The 19,277-nt window shown below is 42.4% G+C and overlaps 1 protein-coding gene and 1 long non-coding RNA gene across 2 annotated transcripts; one reads left to right on the top strand and one right to left on the bottom strand.

Annotated features, from left to right (window-relative positions):
• On the bottom strand, window positions 712-2,774 carry LOC110393965. The gene is made up of 3 exons (XR_002435292.1): window positions 1,569-2,774; window positions 1,419-1,478; window positions 712-1,270 (listed from the first exon to the last, which is right to left on the bottom strand). It is a non-coding gene; the product is annotated as an uncharacterized LOC110393965 (long non-coding RNA).
• LOC110393964 (carbonic anhydrase 2) lies at window positions 2,833-18,793 on the top strand. Its single transcript, XM_021387507.1, has 7 exons — window positions 2,833-3,029; window positions 3,384-3,581; window positions 13,639-13,757; window positions 14,821-14,913; window positions 15,672-15,734; window positions 16,595-16,750; window positions 17,949-18,793. Exons 1-7 carry the CDS (start codon window positions 2,996-2,998, stop codon window positions 18,066-18,068), a joined length of 783 nt encoding a protein of 260 aa, XP_021243182.1. The 5' UTR covers window positions 2,833-2,995; the 3' UTR covers window positions 18,069-18,793.

Raw genomic sequence — 19,277 nt, forward strand, 5'->3', positions numbered from 1 at the left:
ATTGCTCCAAATAAGAGAACAAATGCACACAATAATCACTGGCAGCAGTACAGAAATGGGAGTTTGGATGACAATGGCATCTTTTCTACTCACAGTGTTAATGTCAGAGTCGTGAGTAATCAAAAGGGTACATTAATTATCTACTCTGTTCCCTGTATTTGTATTGCTTGAAATGTATTTATAATGCTTCTATTGCCATGGGATTTGTGAACATTTGCTTTAGGAACTGCTCCTACACGTTCTGTATGTGCAAGCAGGCCTCACTGGTATGCGTCATTCTACAGATTTCAGCAGTACTGTGGCAGAGAGGCAAGTTTATGCATCATACTGTACATTTACCTGAGATGTTTGAGCTTCTTCAGATGTATGTTCATGTACATAATGTCCCTTTGCTGTTGCTAATACGCCTCACTTCTTGTCCCTGTTAAGCAGCTTTCACAGTGTTATCTCGGCTATACTGTTACCAGCACCCAACTCCTTCACTCAGAACGTGGAGAAGGCTCCGGGGACACCTCATTACAGCCTTACAGAACTTCAGCTTACAAGCAGGAGAGGGACTGACTTTTACACGGTCTGATAGTGACAGGACAGGGGGAATGGCTTTAAACTAAAAGAGGGGAGATTTAGGTCAGATGAAATTCTTTACTTGGAGAGTGGTGAAGCACAGGCACAAGCTGCCCAGAGAATCAGTGTATGCACCATCCTTAGAGGTGTTCAAGGCCAGGTTGGATAGGGCCTTGGGCAGCCTGATCTAGTGGGTGGCAACCCTGCTCATGGCAGAGGGTTTGGAACTAGATGATCTTTAAGTTTCCTTCCAACTTAAGCCATTCTCTGGTTCTATGATTGCACTCTGCCATGAAACCTGAGTCACAGAGAGGAGCCTGATACAGGCAGGAGATGGAAAAGAAAGAGGCTACCTTGAGCCCGTCAGTGCCAGGCCCACAACAGCAGCTTCTTGGCATGGACATAAGCCTGCAAGGACCGTGCTGAACAGTGAACAAGAATTCAGACTTGATTTTAAAAACTACAGACTTTCAATTTGTGGATGGATGTCTATGTGTGCTTCGCATGCATCACATACCATAGGAGCAATGTGACAAAGATTAATCTAATTAAAACCCCAGTAAAATCCCTGGTAGTGCTGCTGACTTCACTTCCCCTGTAAGCACTCCGAGCAGCTATCTGAGGCAGCCTGCCACGCCGAACACTGCGTCGTGCTTCATCTTCTCCTTGTTCTTTATGTGGTGCTGCCTCTGACGTCAGTGGAGACCTGACATAAAGAGCACAGAGGAATTGCACTGAAATGATTTTTGTATAACAAGATTAAATGGAAGGAGGCTTTCTGAAATGTACAGAAATCTTATTCCTTTCTACAGCATAAATGGATATTTTCTGTTTTATTCTTCAAGGACACTTACCTGCATGGGTTTCTGTATGTGTGTTTATGAGTGATTGCCTATACACTTGCCAGAAGGGATCTGTAATGAGCAAACAAGGCATTGCCAATACACTTCTAATGTGCATTTCCATTTGCTATTCCACATCACACACACTTCTTAATAACTTACATGCATACAGCTTTGCCTCCACATTTCCATCTTGCAGTTGCTAAATCCTCTTGAATAGAGGCATGCAAACGTGAGCGAACACACACTGTGTTCATCAGGAATAAGCTTTAAATATTTTCTGCTTATACTCAAAGAAGTCAGAGAAATGCCTTCAGTTTTTATATGGAATTTCCCAGCCGGCTCCTTTCGGTATTGGCAACAGTAACCACATTGTACCAGTGGACTTTTTTCCCCTCTTCACAAATAAAAACAAATGACGCACATCTTACAATGCTGAATGTAAATGATGGAATTGTTCCGGTGGCGTTATCCCAGATTCACAATGACCAGCAGAGTTTGGACCCCGGGGCTGAATTACAACAAAATACAAAAACATATTTGGATAAACTGTCTTAATCAGAAAATGGGATAAAATACCACAGCACTGCCAATGTCACTCCCTTTACAAAAAACCGAATTGTTCAGAGCAAAAGGACACAGCAGAGCATTCACAAAGAGCCGCCTGCGGCCCCGCTGGGTGTGAGCGAGCAGGGCTGCTGCGTTCAGCGCTTTGCACCAGGCTGTCAGGTCTGCGCTTTCCCGTGCTCCCGTAAAACGGGCCGGTGTTGGGCAATACGAAAACATCTGAAATATGTACTGCTCAGTTCTATTCCAGCCGTGGGAGTGGTGATTCAACTGCTCACGCAATAAGCGCGCATTTCCTACAAGGTGAGCAAAGGGAAGCACCGCTCTACCTGCCTTCTCCGAAAGCGATCGGGAAAACACACTTTCAAGTCAGAACCAGGAGCGTCCTCTTCCTTCTCGAACGCGCCCGCCGCTCCCCCGGCTAAGCGGTTTGATCTGCGCCTCCAAATCCCTGCTAATCCCTTCCAAAAGCGGCACCCACGGGGAACGATCCCACGCCCGCCGCACTCCGCCGGCCCGGTCGGGCCGTGCCCCGCGCACGGAGCCGTTCCCGCGGTCCCCAGCAGGGCGCAGCAGCAGCACGCCGCCCGCGCACCCCGCTCGCCCCCGGACGCGCTCGCACAGAGGCGCCCCGCTCCTCCACCGCTGCCCCGGCCCAAGGTCGCAGCGCCTCACGGCACGGCACGGCACGGCACGGCACGGCACGGCACGGCCGAGAGCCCGCGTGGTGCGGGCGCCATGCGGCGCGGGACACCGCTGCCCCCTCAACCCTCTCGGGGGCGCTCCCAGCCTTTGGCGCCCGGCCGGGCCCGGCGCGGCTCCGCGGCGGGAGGATCGCGGGTTATAAGCGGACCTCTCTCTCTCCGCCCCCGAGCGAAGTCTCCCTCCGCCCCCGTCCGCGCTCCCCACCCCTTCCTCCGGCCGCGGAGAAGGGCATGGAGTTCGCGGGAGCCTATAAAAACCCCTGAGAGCCCGCTGAAGCCACGGCGTTGCGATAGCCGAGGGAGACGGGCCGGCGCACCATGTCCCATCACTGGGGGTACGACAGCCACAACGGTGAGTGTGGGGCACGGCGGGACGCCTTGCCTGCCGGCCGCCCCGGGAAGCAGCGCCGCGGCTCTGCCGTTCCCTGAGCTCGGAGGCGCTTCGGTTTTGCTGCTGTAACCTTGAGATGCCACCTGCGCCTGAGCGGCGCGCCGAGCATCCTCTGCGTTCCGTCACGCGGGGACGGGGTGCCCCGCAGGAACCCGGCTGCGTCCCCTCATCTCGGGGACTGCCCCGGCCTCGCTCCCCGAGCGGGGTTTCCCCTCAGCCGTACAGGTGCCGCGGGGTCGTCGCGCTCTGCGGAGCGGTGCCTCTGACCCCCGAGCGTCGCCGCCGTGCCCTGAGCCGCCCCGCGCTCTCTTGCAGGACCCGCGCACTGGCACGAGCACTTCCCCATCGCCAATGGGGAGCGCCAGTCGCCCATCGCCATCAGCACCAAGGCCGCCCGCTACGACCCCGCGCTGAAGCCCCTCAGCTTCAGCTACGATGCCGGCACGGCCAAAGCCATCGTCAACAACGGGCACTCCTTCAACGTGGAGTTCGACGACTCCTCCGACAAGTCAGGTGAGCGCATCCGTGTGTGTGCGGGGTGAGCGCGATGCTGTCTCTAACGCTGCTATTAATGCTAAGCGTCTACTGAAGCTGCAGAGTTTCTTTTTTATTATGAAAAATACATATATTTTGGAAAACTGGGCTCCTCTTAGAGGAACACTTATGGCTGCCTGAGTGGCCCTACTCTAAACTCTGCAGAAGTGAACTCTTCATTTGCTGTTAACTGGGGAGGGTTTGAGTATGGGCTTGAATGGAAAGGGGGAGAAAAAAGGATCATGAGAACAGTTCTAGGCATAGCTCATCGTAAGCTGCTGAACAAATGGTTAATAAGGAGGCAAAAAGCACTGCTGGAGGGAATGGGCTGAAGAATAACAGAGGATTACAGTTACCAACGTGGAGCAGAAATAGTTTGGAAATAGTTTCTTTGGTTACCAAAATATTATTTCATATTTCTGAAGCCAGTATGCTCCCAGGTTAGTACAGAAACAGAAGAATGATTAGGAAATACCTCTTTGTTCTTCTGTAGCTTAAACAAAAATCCCTGACATTTCTTGAGTTAAGGCTTTCTAGATAAAGACAACACGTATCCGGCGCATTCCCACAAAGTTTGCTGGCAGGCAGCTGGCCCACTGTGTCCCCATTGTGCCGTGAGGTGAAGTTCAGCACTGCGTCCTGCAAACCCCACAGTAACCCTGCTGGAAGGAATGGCCCCATCAGTGGGCAAAGGCAATCCAAGGTGCAGCTGCAGGAGGGGTTCTGCAGGTTGTCCTTAGTTGTAGTTTTTCCCTTGCCTGGGTTTGCAGAAATCATCACCTTGCTGCAACGAGTGCGCCTCTATTTTTAATTTAGAGAGCGAAACCAGCCTCGCTGTAAGTCACTGCCTTCTCCAGGCACTGCTTGATTTAACTTGTGTGAGCAAGTGCCCTGTTTTGCTGAGCATTTCCTAAGCAATGTCACTTAGGGAATGGTGCTGGAAACAAACGAACCGTGCCTACCAAAAAATGTGAGGTTTTTCATAGATAATGTTATGCAAGGGTATGTCAGACAGTCAGCACTGCACTGAGAATTTGTATTTCAATTGTGATTTTTATACTGAGCAGTGTTAGCAGGTCAGTTAAGTGCTTCACGGCTGTATAGATGCACGTAAGCCTATGTATAATCTATTTAGAACATCCATATGCATATCTATATAGCTTTAAAAATTTTTTTAAAAGAGGGAAAAAGGTGTTCTGTGTCCTTAGCCTTTATTGTTTTGAAGCACTGAAGAGCTGGAGTTAAAGGATGTACGTTTTAGCAGTGTTAGGAGGAATAAGGCCCATTAGTAAAGGCACAAGGAAGGGATCCTGTTTTCACCAGATCCATGCGTGTCTGCTCTCACTGAGCCCAAGGAGGCAGCTCTGCGTCCTCACAGTATAACACAGCTACTGTGTACTTACTCTGTGCATGCATAGGTCTGGGAAGACTGAAAAAACTAGTTTGTGTCTGGCAACAGGGGAGGAAAAAATGGCAGGAACATCAAATCTAAAGACACATCCATAGGAAGAATGCTCTTTCTGAGAAGTCACTGCAGAACCAGAACATCTGTGACGGGGATCTTGTGACAGATAGGCAGTGACACTGCTCTTGGAGTGGGAGGGCAGAAGATACAAGTGGGAATGCTCTCAGTAGTTCTGTTAGTGAATCAGAAACTGATGAGTGTTCAGGAAAAAAAAAGCACTAAACAGATCTGTGTATCCAGGTAAGGGCAGATCCTTCAATATCACACTTCCTATTGGAAGTTACAGTGCCCAAATCTACCTGGCAGCACCCGTAGTGGCTTCATTTGTATGCAGCTAACTGGGTAACCTACTTTCTTTGCAGAAAATAAAGCTGTCTTTGACTTGTCTGTGCTTGATTCACTCCTGTTCCTGAATTTTGAGACTAACAGCATAATGATCTCTCCAATTCCTGGTTAGATAGCAGTCACAAGGAGAGATTATGTGATGTTCTGTGATACAGAAAACACTGGGATAAAATCCTGTGAATATTCTCACAGGTTGTAGTGCTTGCTTCCATGAGCTGTCCCATCACAGCAAGGAATTACCTGCAGCAGTAGGCGTAAAATGAAGTAATAAGATCATAATTTGTGAATAATCTTCAACACATGAGTAATAGCACACAAAGATGTAGATCCATTCATTAAGAATCATCAGGCACATAACTAATGACACAGCGGTTCTGAGTATTTTATGACTTCTGCTCTTAAATGTGTGCAAAATTAGTTCTTGTAATAAAAAGTTCATAGTGAAAATAGAATTCTCTGAAAGCAGTTATTTGTTCAATTCAGAAAATACTGAATATTAAAATACTGACTACTAAACACAAGGAGTTACCAGAATGTTCTAAATTCAGATATTAAGTACTTTCATGGAATGGATTGGGTTGGACGATTACCTGGTTCCAATCCCCTGCTGTGGGCAGGATTGCCTCCCAAATCTAAGTTTGTGTATATTTGTTATATTACATATGTGCATACAGGAGCTTCTTCCTATGTCCATGGAAAACTGAGAATTTAAAAAGTAAAAAATAGCATTTCTTAAAATGATATCCCATTCAGAAGAATTTTTTCTCCTTTCTGCCCTTTAGAAAGATCTCTTTACCTCATAGGTGGAGCTCTATAGATGCAGCACTTGGTTTAGTCTCTAATTAACTATCCCAATAACATCCCAATAACCTATGCAATTTTATCTTACATTGATGTTAAAATTATTCAGTTTAGTACTAGACTTTGCTCTACTTTCTTGTTAATGTAGACGTTGCTAAGCATGCTTAAAAAAACCCTATTCCTAAGCAATTACACACAGACCTTCTATTTCAGTTCTTGTAGTACAGCCTTAGAACTTCTTGGGTTATGTGACAGCTGTGGTATTCCCCTTCGAAAGCTGCAGTTGGTTCCTGAAGTCTGTTCCCTTCCTGTTTCACAGTTGCTAGCTGGTAGAACTGATGTATGGGAAGTAAATTGACAAATTGGAATTACCTCATTCTAAGCATTTTTATTTGCCGAAATTCCATGACTTTCTCTTAGATAAATTATTGTCTTCTATCTTGTTTTCTTTCCCTTTTTTTGGAATGTTTTCTCAGACATATATAGGAAACAAATAATGAACTTCTGCCTTCAGTAGTTCCTTAATTTCTCTTCTCCTTCTGTTCTAGCAGTTGCTTTTTGAATTCTTATGTCCATTGTCTTGTGGCAAGTGTGGAAGTGCAAGTATTTGTACACATTTGTGTTTGAAACTTAAAGTAAAAGCAAAACCTTTATATGGTAGAAGTGTCACCTGGAATAGAAATACAGGTTTAGGTTTATCCTCTCTTGTATATTGGGGCGCGTGTGTCAAGCCAGTCGTGCTGATAACCCCTGACCTATTATAGTGTGCCTTATTTTAGGAGTTTTATGGCAGCTGTGAGCTTTGTATCTCATTCAGGGTACCAACTTGATCATATTGTAGTCTGCCATAAGGAAATGTTTATTGTGTCATACACTTTAAAAGATGGAAACAACTGGAGACTTCTTAGATCTCTAAAACCACAGGAAGTGACTTTGCTCAAGTAAGCCTCAAAAGCATGAAAGACCATTTTGTAATATATGTATTTTCACTCTGAGTTCTGCAGAAAACTTTTTAGAGTTGACCTGCAAGCTGACATTCAAATGGGAAATGCTCATAGCAGTGAGCCCTGTATTCTGTGTTCTCTGATCATGGGTTTGTGAAAGAAGTCAGCAGTTCATTATTCCATAACAAGATACCACGTTTTAGCTGTAAAACCTGTCAGAAGTGAATAGTTACCCTGATGTAAACCTCTAAAGACCTTACTAAATGTACTAGTCACTTCTGCATGTGAATGAGTCTCTTGTTTCCTTGTCTTTCCTTGCTGCTGTGCTGGAGATACTGAAGTCCAACACAGGCTAAGTAAACCTGACATTTTTACAGAAATTCATTCATGTTGGAGCTTTACTATTACGTGGAGACTTGGGAAATGAACGTTCTTTATCAACCTTGGTACTAGCATTCTTTGGGAGACTTTCGGCAGTCATAATTGATTACTCAATTCTTCTGTAATGGGAAATATTAATGATGATTCTTCAACTGTCTTGAATTCTGGCTCTCTGTAAAAAGACCAGTATATTTTGTTGTTTTTGTTGCCAACAGCGCGTGCAGTAGCAGTGTGTGATTGGCAGTGGGTTACCATGAAAGTTGTCCCTTCATTGCTCTTTTCCTACATTTGCATCCCAGCAGGTAAACTGAGGAAGAAACGTGCAGATCTGCTGCCTTTAAGGCAAAGCTTTTACTCAAAGTCACTGCCAGACATCTATTTTTAGGCTTCCCAGCTCTGCACATGTAACATTAGCTACACCAGAATAATATTGGAGCTTATTGGTATACAGTCACAGCTTGAAGCTCCACAGTACAGTATGGGCTATGCAATGTCATAACCCATCTGGATCGTAAATCAAGGAACTGATTACTTATGGCTCTAGGGAGCTGTGCTCAGATACCTGCTTATATGTCACAAGTATTTTTGTGCACTGCCTGAACAGAAAGTCAGAGATCCCAGAGCGTGTGTGATCATAAGTAACTTCTCTGCTCAACTGGTATCAGTAGAAACTGTAAAGTCTAAGCAAGAAGGTGGTTTGAGTATAGTGCTTCAAGGAAATAGGAAGGAAAATGATAGGGATTGAGATCAGTCATGCTTAATTCTGGCCTTCATTTCCTTACATAGCTCAGAAGTGCTGAATTAAGAGCCACTTGGCTGTGTTACATCTTAAAAATAAATTTAACCAAGTAAAAGCTAGACGTCACCTTGACTATTCTTCCGAACCAATTTGTTCACTTACCTTCGTAAGTGAAAGGGGACTGCTGAGTGCCTAGAGGCCATACTCACATCTTTCTTCAGCTTGCTCATCCTTCATTATATCTTGGTTGTATGAGCACTGTGTCCAATGTGTGATTTCCAGTACTGTAAGCAACCTTTGAGGTTAGTGTTATAGTTACAACTGTCAGAAATGAAGCCAGTTGTTACTCTTAAGAGAATCTTAATGCTTCTAACTCGGTACTTTAGAAGCCATTGTCCAGATTATGTGGGTTGAAAGGTGAAGATTGAATGCTGATTGGGGATTCCCTATAGTGCCTTACGACACACAAAAAATCTCTTCTAGTCCTGAGAGCAATGGGTTTCACTGTGTGAAATGAATAGTACCCTTCTTGTACTAGGGACAGTACATCATGTGAACGAATTGTTCATAACATAACGTCAAATTTTCATGTGTTTAATACTCGCAAGCTGCATCTATAGTTTAGAGTGTATTCTGTTCTTTTAAATAGCCACATCTCTTGCCACTTCCCCTTAATTCATTCTCGGTGGCAAGTGGATGCTTCCTTCCGTACAGGTACATGCATGCTAAAATTTACATACATACAAACATTCCCATGTAGATATGTGTTGGAATCACACAAACAAATGACCAGAAGGGCTGACAAGGAAAGACGTGAACCTGAGTGACTTAGGATGGTTAAGCAGGTCAGAGCCTTGCCTGGCTGCTGCCCAGTCTGTGCCAAGTAGTTCAGCAGGGCTGCGTTGAAATCACTGAGCAGCTGCTGATACACACGTATGCAGACCTGCTACACTTCAGCACTTGTTTAATTCTGGTCTATCTCTCCAGAACATCCTTCCACCCTTATCAGGCTAGCCCCCTAGCAAGGTCACAGCAGGGCTTTTTTTTTTTTTTTATGAGATACCAATTACGTAGGTTCTCTTGGTGAAGCTCATTACAGATGTATTCTGCAAGTGTGAGCTCTACATCTTACGCTTGCATCCTGTCTTACTCTCCTGCTTGTCATGATATAGTGTCCTAGGAGGAATGTTTGAAAGAGATAACGTAAAGAAGGAAACATCTCACAAAATGTCATGTTCTGTACTCCATGTTTCACAGAAGTGACAGCTCACCTCAACTGAACCCTTCAGACTGTCAGATGGGGAAGTCCATCCTTGCATAAGAACACAAGGCTAATCCCTGAGCATACTCATAAGAGCCTTTTTATGCCATTAATAGTACATGGTGTGTGAGATGTTTTTCTGCTTTATCTCTGCAGGGCCTGTTTTCTAGTATACAGATATCTGTGTATACACAAATGCCTACACAACATTAGCGTTATGTACATATTGTGCATATATTTATTATGTGCACATATCTATAATGCTATATGCATGCACACATCTACCGTAGGCAGATAGAAAACCATGGCTTTCTTTATGCTAAAGCAGTCTGCGCTCTGGGCTGTGCTGAACTGTCCTGTTGCTACGTTTTAGTTGGGTGGTGTCTCAGTTAGAACTACCTTTTCTATTTTGAGCCCTTGACATCCATCATGGTGCAGTGGGCCCATTGTTTCATCTCCTGGAAGGAGTTTTGCTGTCAATGATTTCCAGTTGAAGAGCATTTTCTCATTCAGCTTTGCCTCGGAATCATGAACTTTAGAATAGCATTGTCTTATCACGCTGATCTGTATAACAGGAAGGAATTCATTTTGTCTCAGGAAGCAATCTTATAGTACAGCCATTTTGATTACTTCTTTGACAAGTTTATTGCTTCAGGGAGATTTATTAGTCTCCTGCCCTGTTACATCCTTATGCAGGGAGCTACGGTAATTGCACGGTATTCCTGCCAAACTTAGCACATGTGGCTGCTGCCACTTCCTGAAGAAAAATATGAAGCGGTCCACAGAATTTTCTGCAATGCTGTCTTGTTCTGTGTGGGAAAAGTAGCTGCCCAGTGACTGCGTTTGGGAACAGCGGTGAAGTTGTGTGGCCTTTGTGAGCAGCTGTCCCAGGTGCAGCACAGTGCCCCTTGGTTTCTGTGCATTTACAAATATCCTGTGAGCACATAATGGAGACAAAGAATTCACCTTCTTTATCCCAGAAATCCCACAGACATTAATAGAACAGTTTGTGTGGTTACTTAACTTTCCAAATTAGTTCTGCTGGTACTTATTTTCACCTAATTTAGAAAATGTTATGAAGTCATGTAACAGCAGTACAATATAATTGCTGGATGATACTAGTACAACTTCTTCAGTAACTGGTAGAAGGTTGAAAGCAGTTACTATTCCTTAATCTAAGCCAAATGGCTCTGAATTTGTCTCACTGCAACATTTTGAATAACTGTCAAATAGAATAAAGGCTGCATTTCCAAGCTGTTACCTCTTGGATTGCTGCATGTCTGTGGAGACCAGTTTACTGATGTAGATTAAGAATGAAGAATATGCGAGAAAATCATGTGTTTTCCAAGTTGCCTGGTGCTGTCCTCACTCTGCATCTGAAGCTATGCTATATAACAAAAGGGGGCAGAGCTACATCTGTATTTCCAGGGTCGTTCAGAGTAATACTAAACTCAAAAGCAAGAGAGCTAATGCTGAGGTGCTCAAATGTGGGTCAGAGTTTTCCCATCCCTCATAGAAGAGGGGGGAAGGGCTGGGCTCCTGTTTTCATTGGTGCCTGAACTGATGTTTGTGTCACATGGGACAGGGCTAGGGAAGTTCCCAGTGGAAATGTTGCTCAGATGGTCAAGGATTTTTTGCTTTACAAAAGCTGGTAATGTTCATTCATAATTTTTTTTTAAATATCTTGTACTGAAGAAAAAAAGTTCCAGTATCTCCATATTTGTGTTTTAAGTTTAGATGTTACTTCTTTGGAAAGACTGGAAAATATTAAGGGAAAATAACTGCTTAATGGAGGCTAGAACAAGAAGGCCTGTTGTGTAACTAAGCCTGCTGAATTTGTATTCATTCACACTAATCTAATTATTACTTTCTTTGAATGCTCTGCTGTGAGACAAAATAAGCTAGTGCTGGATTTGAGAACCACAGAATGAGAAAAGTAAGCAAAGACTGCAAAGAGACTTTGTGCATCTTTTGAGTTTTATGAAGCTATAGCGAACTTTGTGTAGAAATAACACCGCAAATGGATTTGAGACTATTGCATGGTTCTGCTCTTCAGCATGCTTTCCATTGATTAATAATGGCAGATTAACCTGTGCTATGCTAGTGCTTCTGAAGTTCGGGAATGGTGAGACCACGGTCCATATGTATCTGCAACAAACAGCAAGTCCATTAGCCAAAGGAACTGAAACTCTGTGGCATTGTTTTTAAATGAAATTTCTTGTTGTGTGGATTAAATGATCTTTCATCTGTAAAGATGTAGCACCTAATTACATCTTAAAATGGAGCTGGCACACATTTACAGTAACCATTCTGAAAAAAACCCAATCCAATTTGTAGTACTGTGCTTGAAACAGTTGTGCTCCTTGGCAATTAGCACGTGTAGAAATACGGAAGTAGAATAAAATATGTGCCTATTTGATTACTTCAAACAGGCATTCCTCTTCCTATCACACAGTTTGGCAGTAGGCAGGGTAAGTCTTGCCCTGTTGGCTACGTACAGTGAAATTGTGAAGACTACAGTGGAACATGTATTCACCTTTTTCAAACAGAAATGCGTGTTGGCAGACTTCTAAAATTATTTGCGAAAGAAGGAGCTCCGGGCAAATGCTGAATTTGTCCACTGAACCAAATTCTGCATGTGTAATGCACACAAGTGGAAACTGATGTGTTTAATACATCTTACATCTGAATTTCATGTATTCCAGTTGTTAAGTCAAATCCTCACCGCTTTGAGTTCCTCCATTTCCAAGTATCCACAGCTACGTTTGTCCACGCTTTCGTATAATCAGAAGGATTCAAACCTGAACAGTGACCTTTTCCACTCTGCATTTGGTTTATATTTTCACACCTGCACGTGTGATAGTTACATATCTAGACTTACTGCAAACTGAGAGGCAAGCATCTTCTTCACAGAATCATTTTTGTTTGTGGCACGTGCACAGAGCACACATACATCTAACACCTCATGCCAACACTCTTCTGTCACTTTATATATATAATGCACCTATATGAAGGGATAGATCTATAAGATACGTAGCATTTCAATTGATATTTAAAAAATATTTCTGACTTTTTAATATTAATACCTCAAGGATTTAATAGTGAATTTGAGACACTTAGAAAAAGCGCAAACCCATGTGAAACCTTGCCCTAATAAGTTAGATATCTAGCTCCACTGAACTGAACTGTTTATTATTGTTCTGTGCTTTATGCTGCACTGGAGGAGACATTGTCTGTGCCTTCAGCATTTGGCAGCAATGGGGCTTGATCCTGCATATTGTAATGGTGATTGGTCACAAAGTAAGTACAAGGTTAAAGCTGACAAGCAGAACACGGGAGCTTGCTCCTGTATAATTGAATGTGTGGCTGGGCTCTCCACTTACGTCAGTCACATCACAGGGATAATGTCAGATAGTGGGGAGCATAAGTTAATGCCTCATTTCCAAACCAAAAAAAAAAAAAAAAAAAGAGGCTTCTGCAGGCATTGCCATTCTCACCACCATTCTTTTAAACTCATTACTGGGGAGAAAAAGATGGGGTGGATGAAGCCATATCCTTGCAATGCCTTGTGCTGTGCCCAGCACTTTACCTTGCATCTGCCCACAACCAAGTGTTTGGGTTTAATTTGGAGTCAAAAGTGTTTTACTCGATCCAATTCATCGCAGGATTTGCCTTAATGGATAAACTGCCCAAAATGAAGGGACAGAGTACATTACTAAGTTAAAAATGATTTGGTCTTCAGGTGTACTTTCACAGAATAACCTTACATAGGGCACGTACAATGGCTAGTCTTTTTCTTGGACTTCTTTATTTAATTGGTGACAGAAAAGTTACATCCTTAACTCTTCCCTCGTCACCTGTAATACTAGCATGCTTAATTGCTGATGACACTCACTGTAAGGTCACCTATGGTTTTATATGTTTGTTATTGACTTGGGCTTTTTGCAGCAGCATACCATTGAAGATGATCTGGAGTAGCATGGCAGCATGCAGAGCAATCAACTAATTCTCTTGGGAGACTGGAGTGGATGTTCCAGTCTGAAGTGAGAGTCGACAGCAAATGTTCCGGGAGGTGCTAATGGAGGCTCTTTGCTTTGCAGTGCTGCAAGGAGGAGCGCTGGATGGTGTCTACAGGTTGGTGCAGTTTCACATTCACTGGGGATCCTGTGAGGGCCAGGGCTCTGAGCACACTGTGGATGGCGTGAAGTATGATGCAGAGGTAGGACGTGCTTTCCAGTCTTGTGTGTGTAACGAGTATTTTGATTTTTTTTTTTAACCTTCTGCTGTGGTAGTAGTAGCTCTACAAACCTTCATGGTGCAAGAGACTGTGGGGGTTACCATGGAAGGTTTTGGTGCAGTGCCACATTAGGACCAGCCCTTTGCAAATAGAGAGGTTAGAAATGAATGAGTGCTGTGAAATACCACTTTAACCCTTTCATAAAAGCACACATTGACTGAATGTGACTGTAGTTTGAATGGACAGGTAGAGAAAATGGCCCCACAAACTTATCAGCTTTGCTGCTTTTTCATGAGATAGGATTCGCTTTAGGCATATCCAGAAAAAAACCTGCCATTGCCTCACACCTATTCACAGTACCACAATTACTTGTTCAGCTTGAGTTGCAGATACTGGGAAACAGCCATATGAACTTCAATTATAAATAACGCTGAAATAAAAAAGTTATGGAGCATCCTCGCTCATGTGGCCTGGATACTCTGGTGATATTCTTTTCAAAGGCTTTCCACGAAAGGACCGGACAGCTTGTTGTGGTGTTTTTTTGTTTGTTTGTTTGTTTTCCATTTTTTGGTTTTTGTTTTGTTTTTTAGAGTGGAGGTCAGATCTATGTTTAATGTATTCTCTGTCCTGACACTGCAGGGCCATGTCTTTGTGTTGATAAGAACTCATGAATACCTGTCTATATCAGAAGTACTGTATCAAAATCCTGCAGGCTGTGTGTGGGGAAAAACTCATTGTAAAGATAAGAGGAGTTTTACCAGACTAAAAGCAGGAAGATGCAGCCCACAGTTTGCATTTAAAACTCATCTGGGAGCAAGAGTCAGAAGCAAAATAAAATGCATGACAGAAATATCTTTGCATAAATGAAACTTCAAAGTTAATGAATTATGTAACAAATTCGTAACTGTACACAAAAGTTTTAAATTTCAGCAGTAAAACACCATCTGCTCTTAATGTTTAATAAATTACTTCCCTGCATCCTCATTTGTAAGATATTATGGATGGAATATAATTTTCACAATGCTCCTTGTTTTCTTGCTCCTAGCTTCATATTGTTCACTGGAATGTAAAATATGGCAAATTTGCTGAAGCTGTGAAGCATCCTGATGGTTTGGCTGTGGTAGGCATCTTCATGAAGGTTAGTTAAACTTCTTTTTCTATTATTTGTATTAGTATAGTATGTTTGTTGTGTTGCATGTGGAACCAGGAGCCTAGAGCACAGAATAAAGCAGCATTATTTTATACCCCATAAGCCCAGAACAGACTAGATAACGCCCCAAATTCCTGATTTTCTGTACATACAAAAACTGTACACTTACAGTGGAGTATGGCTGTCATCCGTCACTGTGATGACCCTACAGCAGCATGCTTGCCTCCATCATAATGGAGAGTCACTGGACAATGAAATGATTTGCATAAATGACCGAGTAGTATGTATATGAATCTATAGTAAGACCAGCCTAAATAAAAACTATTTTCATTTCCCTGCTATTGTTAAATGTCAAGAGCATTTCATATCAGCCAAATTGTCTTCACAGCTATTTGAAGAAGGTGATTGTAACCCAGCTGTGTGCACTCCATCCTGGCCTCACTGTCTTCTATCAGGAGGGTGACTTCTATGAAAAAATAACAGCTTGATCCAAAAATAAATCCACACACTGTGAATTGAAATAATAATTTCATTTTGACCAGTGTCCTTTGCTGACCTATTTGTGCTGCCAACTGGCTTGATTTTTACGGAGACAGTTCCGGTCACTTTTTCTATTATACTCCTGTTATGTAATGAAATGATGCCATGAAAATGTGCTACGAAATGTGTCCATGAGAATTGTAACAGAAAACTAAGGTGCTGTGAAACTGCGCAGTTGAGTTCTTCTCATGCTATTTGTGTTACAGGTAGGGAATGCCAAACCTGAAATACAGAAAGTTGTTGATGCTCTGAACTCCATTCAAACCAAGGTAATATTCTGTGTTGAATGCCACCAGACACAACCTTTTGGTCTAGAAAGTAGATTCTTTACTTCTTCCAAGTCCACTGCATGTATGAGAGTAAAACCATACCACCAGCACAAATGCTCCTGTAATGCTAAATGCCAAAGAGGTTCAAATTAAGTTATGGTAGAAGACAGGTAATTTGTATCTGTGACTACATCTCTTTGTCTTTTGGCTGCATTGAAACCTGTAAGGTAGGAATCATCTTCCAGATAAGAAGTTTGATTTGGATAAAAAGTGGGGGAAAAAATTAGCCTTTTGTATTTGTATAAATTGTTTTAAATGTAAAAACATTGTATAAAGCATATATGGGATCTTAATGTGCTGAGTAATTGGTAACTAGAGATATTTATTTAGTAATTAAGTACCATCATAGTGGATAAAGGCCTTGGCCAGTGAGAACTGTGGATGGAAAAGGTAAAGAACAAGACTACCCTGCTACCTTTGTCATCAGTCTCCCCTTGACATAAATGGATGTTGCCAATTAATTCAGTGGACAACAGGTCTCAGTTTCTGTATTCCCAGTGTACACTGCATCTGAAATCTCCTTGTTCTTTCAGGCAACATCAGGTCATAACTGTAAAGGAGAAGCCCATAAATTCAACATTTGAAATGAAGAAATGTCTTGACTGTCCTAAAACAATAAAGAATATAGTGCTGAAAATACATAATTCCAGTACTGTCAGAGGTACTCAAGCCCATATGCCAAAGCCAGTTTCTCCTTTCCTCTATACACAGAGCTTCTGTAGAAGTTTTCAGTGTGTCAAGCTCAGTATTTGTATGTCATCTCTTCCTTGACAATAGTCTGCCTACTTTTCTTACTGCAGGGGAAGCAAGCTTCTTTCACAAACTTTGACCCTACTGGACTGCTGCCTGCATGCAGAGACTACTGGACGTACCCTGGCTCCCTGACCACTCCACCACTGCTTGAATGTGTGATCTGGCACGTTCTGAAGGAGCCCATCACTGTCAGCGCTGAGCAGGTAGCTCTCTGGGATAGTGCCAGTCGTATTGATTGCTTTGATTCAGTCCTCCAAGTCATCCTGGAAACGGCTAATGTCACATAAAAATATGAATCTGAAGTGCTTATCTTTTTCTGGCAAGCTCTGCATCTTTGTGTGGAAGTAGAGGTTGATGCAAAATGAAAGATGGTCCTCCATTTGGACAAAGTCCAGGCAATGTGGAGAGTTTTAAAAATTTAATCAAGTTGGAGCTGCCACGGTGTAAAAAATGTAGGGAATAGGTAGAATGCATGAAAAGACTATTTGCATGTGTAGAGTAATTCTAGCATGTACAGTGAGCATCAACATGTTTGCTGCACATGCACTGTATACTTGCCCTGAAAATAGCAGGCTTATTGAGCATCAGAAGAGCATTTATTCTACATTTGCAGTCACATACTATAAATCTGTAGCTGGTTTGTTGATTTTTTGAGATCTTCCAGCATTTCCAGGATATGCAGAACTCATTTTACTAGGACTATTCATCACAGAACAGACTGGGGAATCCCATGCTGAATTGTGACAGTCCTAACTCTCTTGTTTGGAAAAGAAAAAGCTTGCAGATTCCAGAAGTCATCTGTCTAAGAAAAGTCCCATTTTCTGTTGTGCAGCTTGAGGAGGATAGAACCTTCCTAGTGGGAAGGACTTCATTCAGACTAAATCAATCCTGGCCCAAGCTTTCTGCACCATCCATTAACGAAATTACAAAGAGGCAAGATTCTATCCTGAGCTTTGCATCTGTGCGCTCAGAAGATATAAATAGAATCTAGAGCCTATAAATATAAACTAGTCCTGAAGGGCTTTAGTTTACCCTTCAAATTCTTAAATCTCTTTTATGTATGGCAGCCATGCTAGAACTATACACATAATTCTAGGGGTTTTATTCAGCTGATGAGAAAGTTCAACTCATCTGCTGTGGGACATAACATAATAAAGGACAGAATAAATGACAAGGAAGAATTGTTAGAACTGATAATCATTGCTATTATTACTACTAATAAACTGTAACTTTTTAAGGGAGCCTTAATGTTAATGCTGGTTATGGATGGTGATGTCTCTCCAGATCATTAGTGTTGGTGAAACTTTTAGTTGAGCCTCTGGATTGGGATGATGATATATCATTCAGATAGTCCTGTTGCAGTGGGTATGCATTTGAGGATGTTTGTGCCTTTTTCCACAGATGTGCAAACTCCGTGGCCTTTGCTTCAGTGCTGAGAATGAGCCGGTGTGCCGCATGGTGGACAACTGGCGCCCATGCCAGCCTCTGAAGAGCAGAGAAGTCAGAGCTTCCTTCCAGTAACCTCAGCAAAGAGTGTGTTAGAAACTGCCGTGTTTGTGAGGAACCATTTTTGCTAAGCACAAATCAAACCTTTGCCATGTGTGCCCTGGCAACATCTTGTCTCCCATGTTCATTCTCTTTCGCTCTGCATCTAAAATGCCAGCTAAAGAAATGTGAAAGGCTCTTGGCCAAAAAGGAAGGGGTTCTTTAATGTGTGGAGCTGGGGGAAGCCTGAGGGGAGGCCGTGTGCATTTTGATGACTTGCTGCGACTGACATTTTGGTAAAAAAAACAATATATTGGCTGTTTTGGGAGAGCATATGGTAATAGCAAAATAAGCCATTCTAAGAAACTTCTTCCACTGGTGTGGTAGCACACATAACTAATGATAACTTGAAGCTTTGTCAAAAGCACAGGAATACAAAATATAGGTATAGTATAGGAAAAAAAGTATATTGAGAAGGAAAGGTAAAATGAATACTGAGAATTAGACTTCTTAGATATTAAGAAACTGACATGTAAATATTTTGAAGACCATTCTGCATTTTTACCTATGCTATCAACAACCTTGATTATGTCACCATGGTAGCGTGTGGGATTTTTTTAAATTAAAAATGTTAAGTGTTATCTTTTAAAATTGTTGCCATAGAATACAAAATATCTTTTCACTGAAATAATATATGCTCTAACTTAAGGGGAAAATAAAATTGTATTTTAGATAACTTCTCTAATAAATCTATACTTATATTTTTGCTTCCAAGTTGTTACTTTAATTCAGGAAAATAGTCACTAATCTGTTTGCATCATTGCGTACTAAACATTATTAGTAAACATTTACTATATCAGGAGTGAGTTTCAGTGATGCTGGAGACTAATGCAAAATGATATGGATGCATTAGGAAATTTTCTCCTAAGTCGCTCTCTTCTAGACAGAAGGAAGTATTAGTTCTGAGCAACCCTTGCAAATTGCCCTTGAAGTTGATTGCATGATAAAAGATCCCCTTGCAAGAACTTTGAACAACGTTTGTCCTGTTGAACGGGCTTCTCCCAAACTGATTGCATAAACGTTGCCCTTATGTGACAGCCCCAAAACAAAATGCCTCATCTTTATGCAGAACTTCTACGCAATCTGTTTCTTCAACAAGAACAAATCCTTTCAAGGCTGTGTCCCCAGGGTTTGGTTTTTAGCCTCACAGTATCATATCATATGAATAATTTCAACAGAAGAGTT

This window comes from Numida meleagris, chromosome 2 (assembly GCF_002078875.1).
Source record: "Numida meleagris isolate 19003 breed g44 Domestic line chromosome 2, NumMel1.0, whole genome shotgun sequence".
Classification (NCBI taxonomy): Eukaryota; Metazoa; Chordata; class Aves; order Galliformes; family Numididae; genus Numida; species Numida meleagris.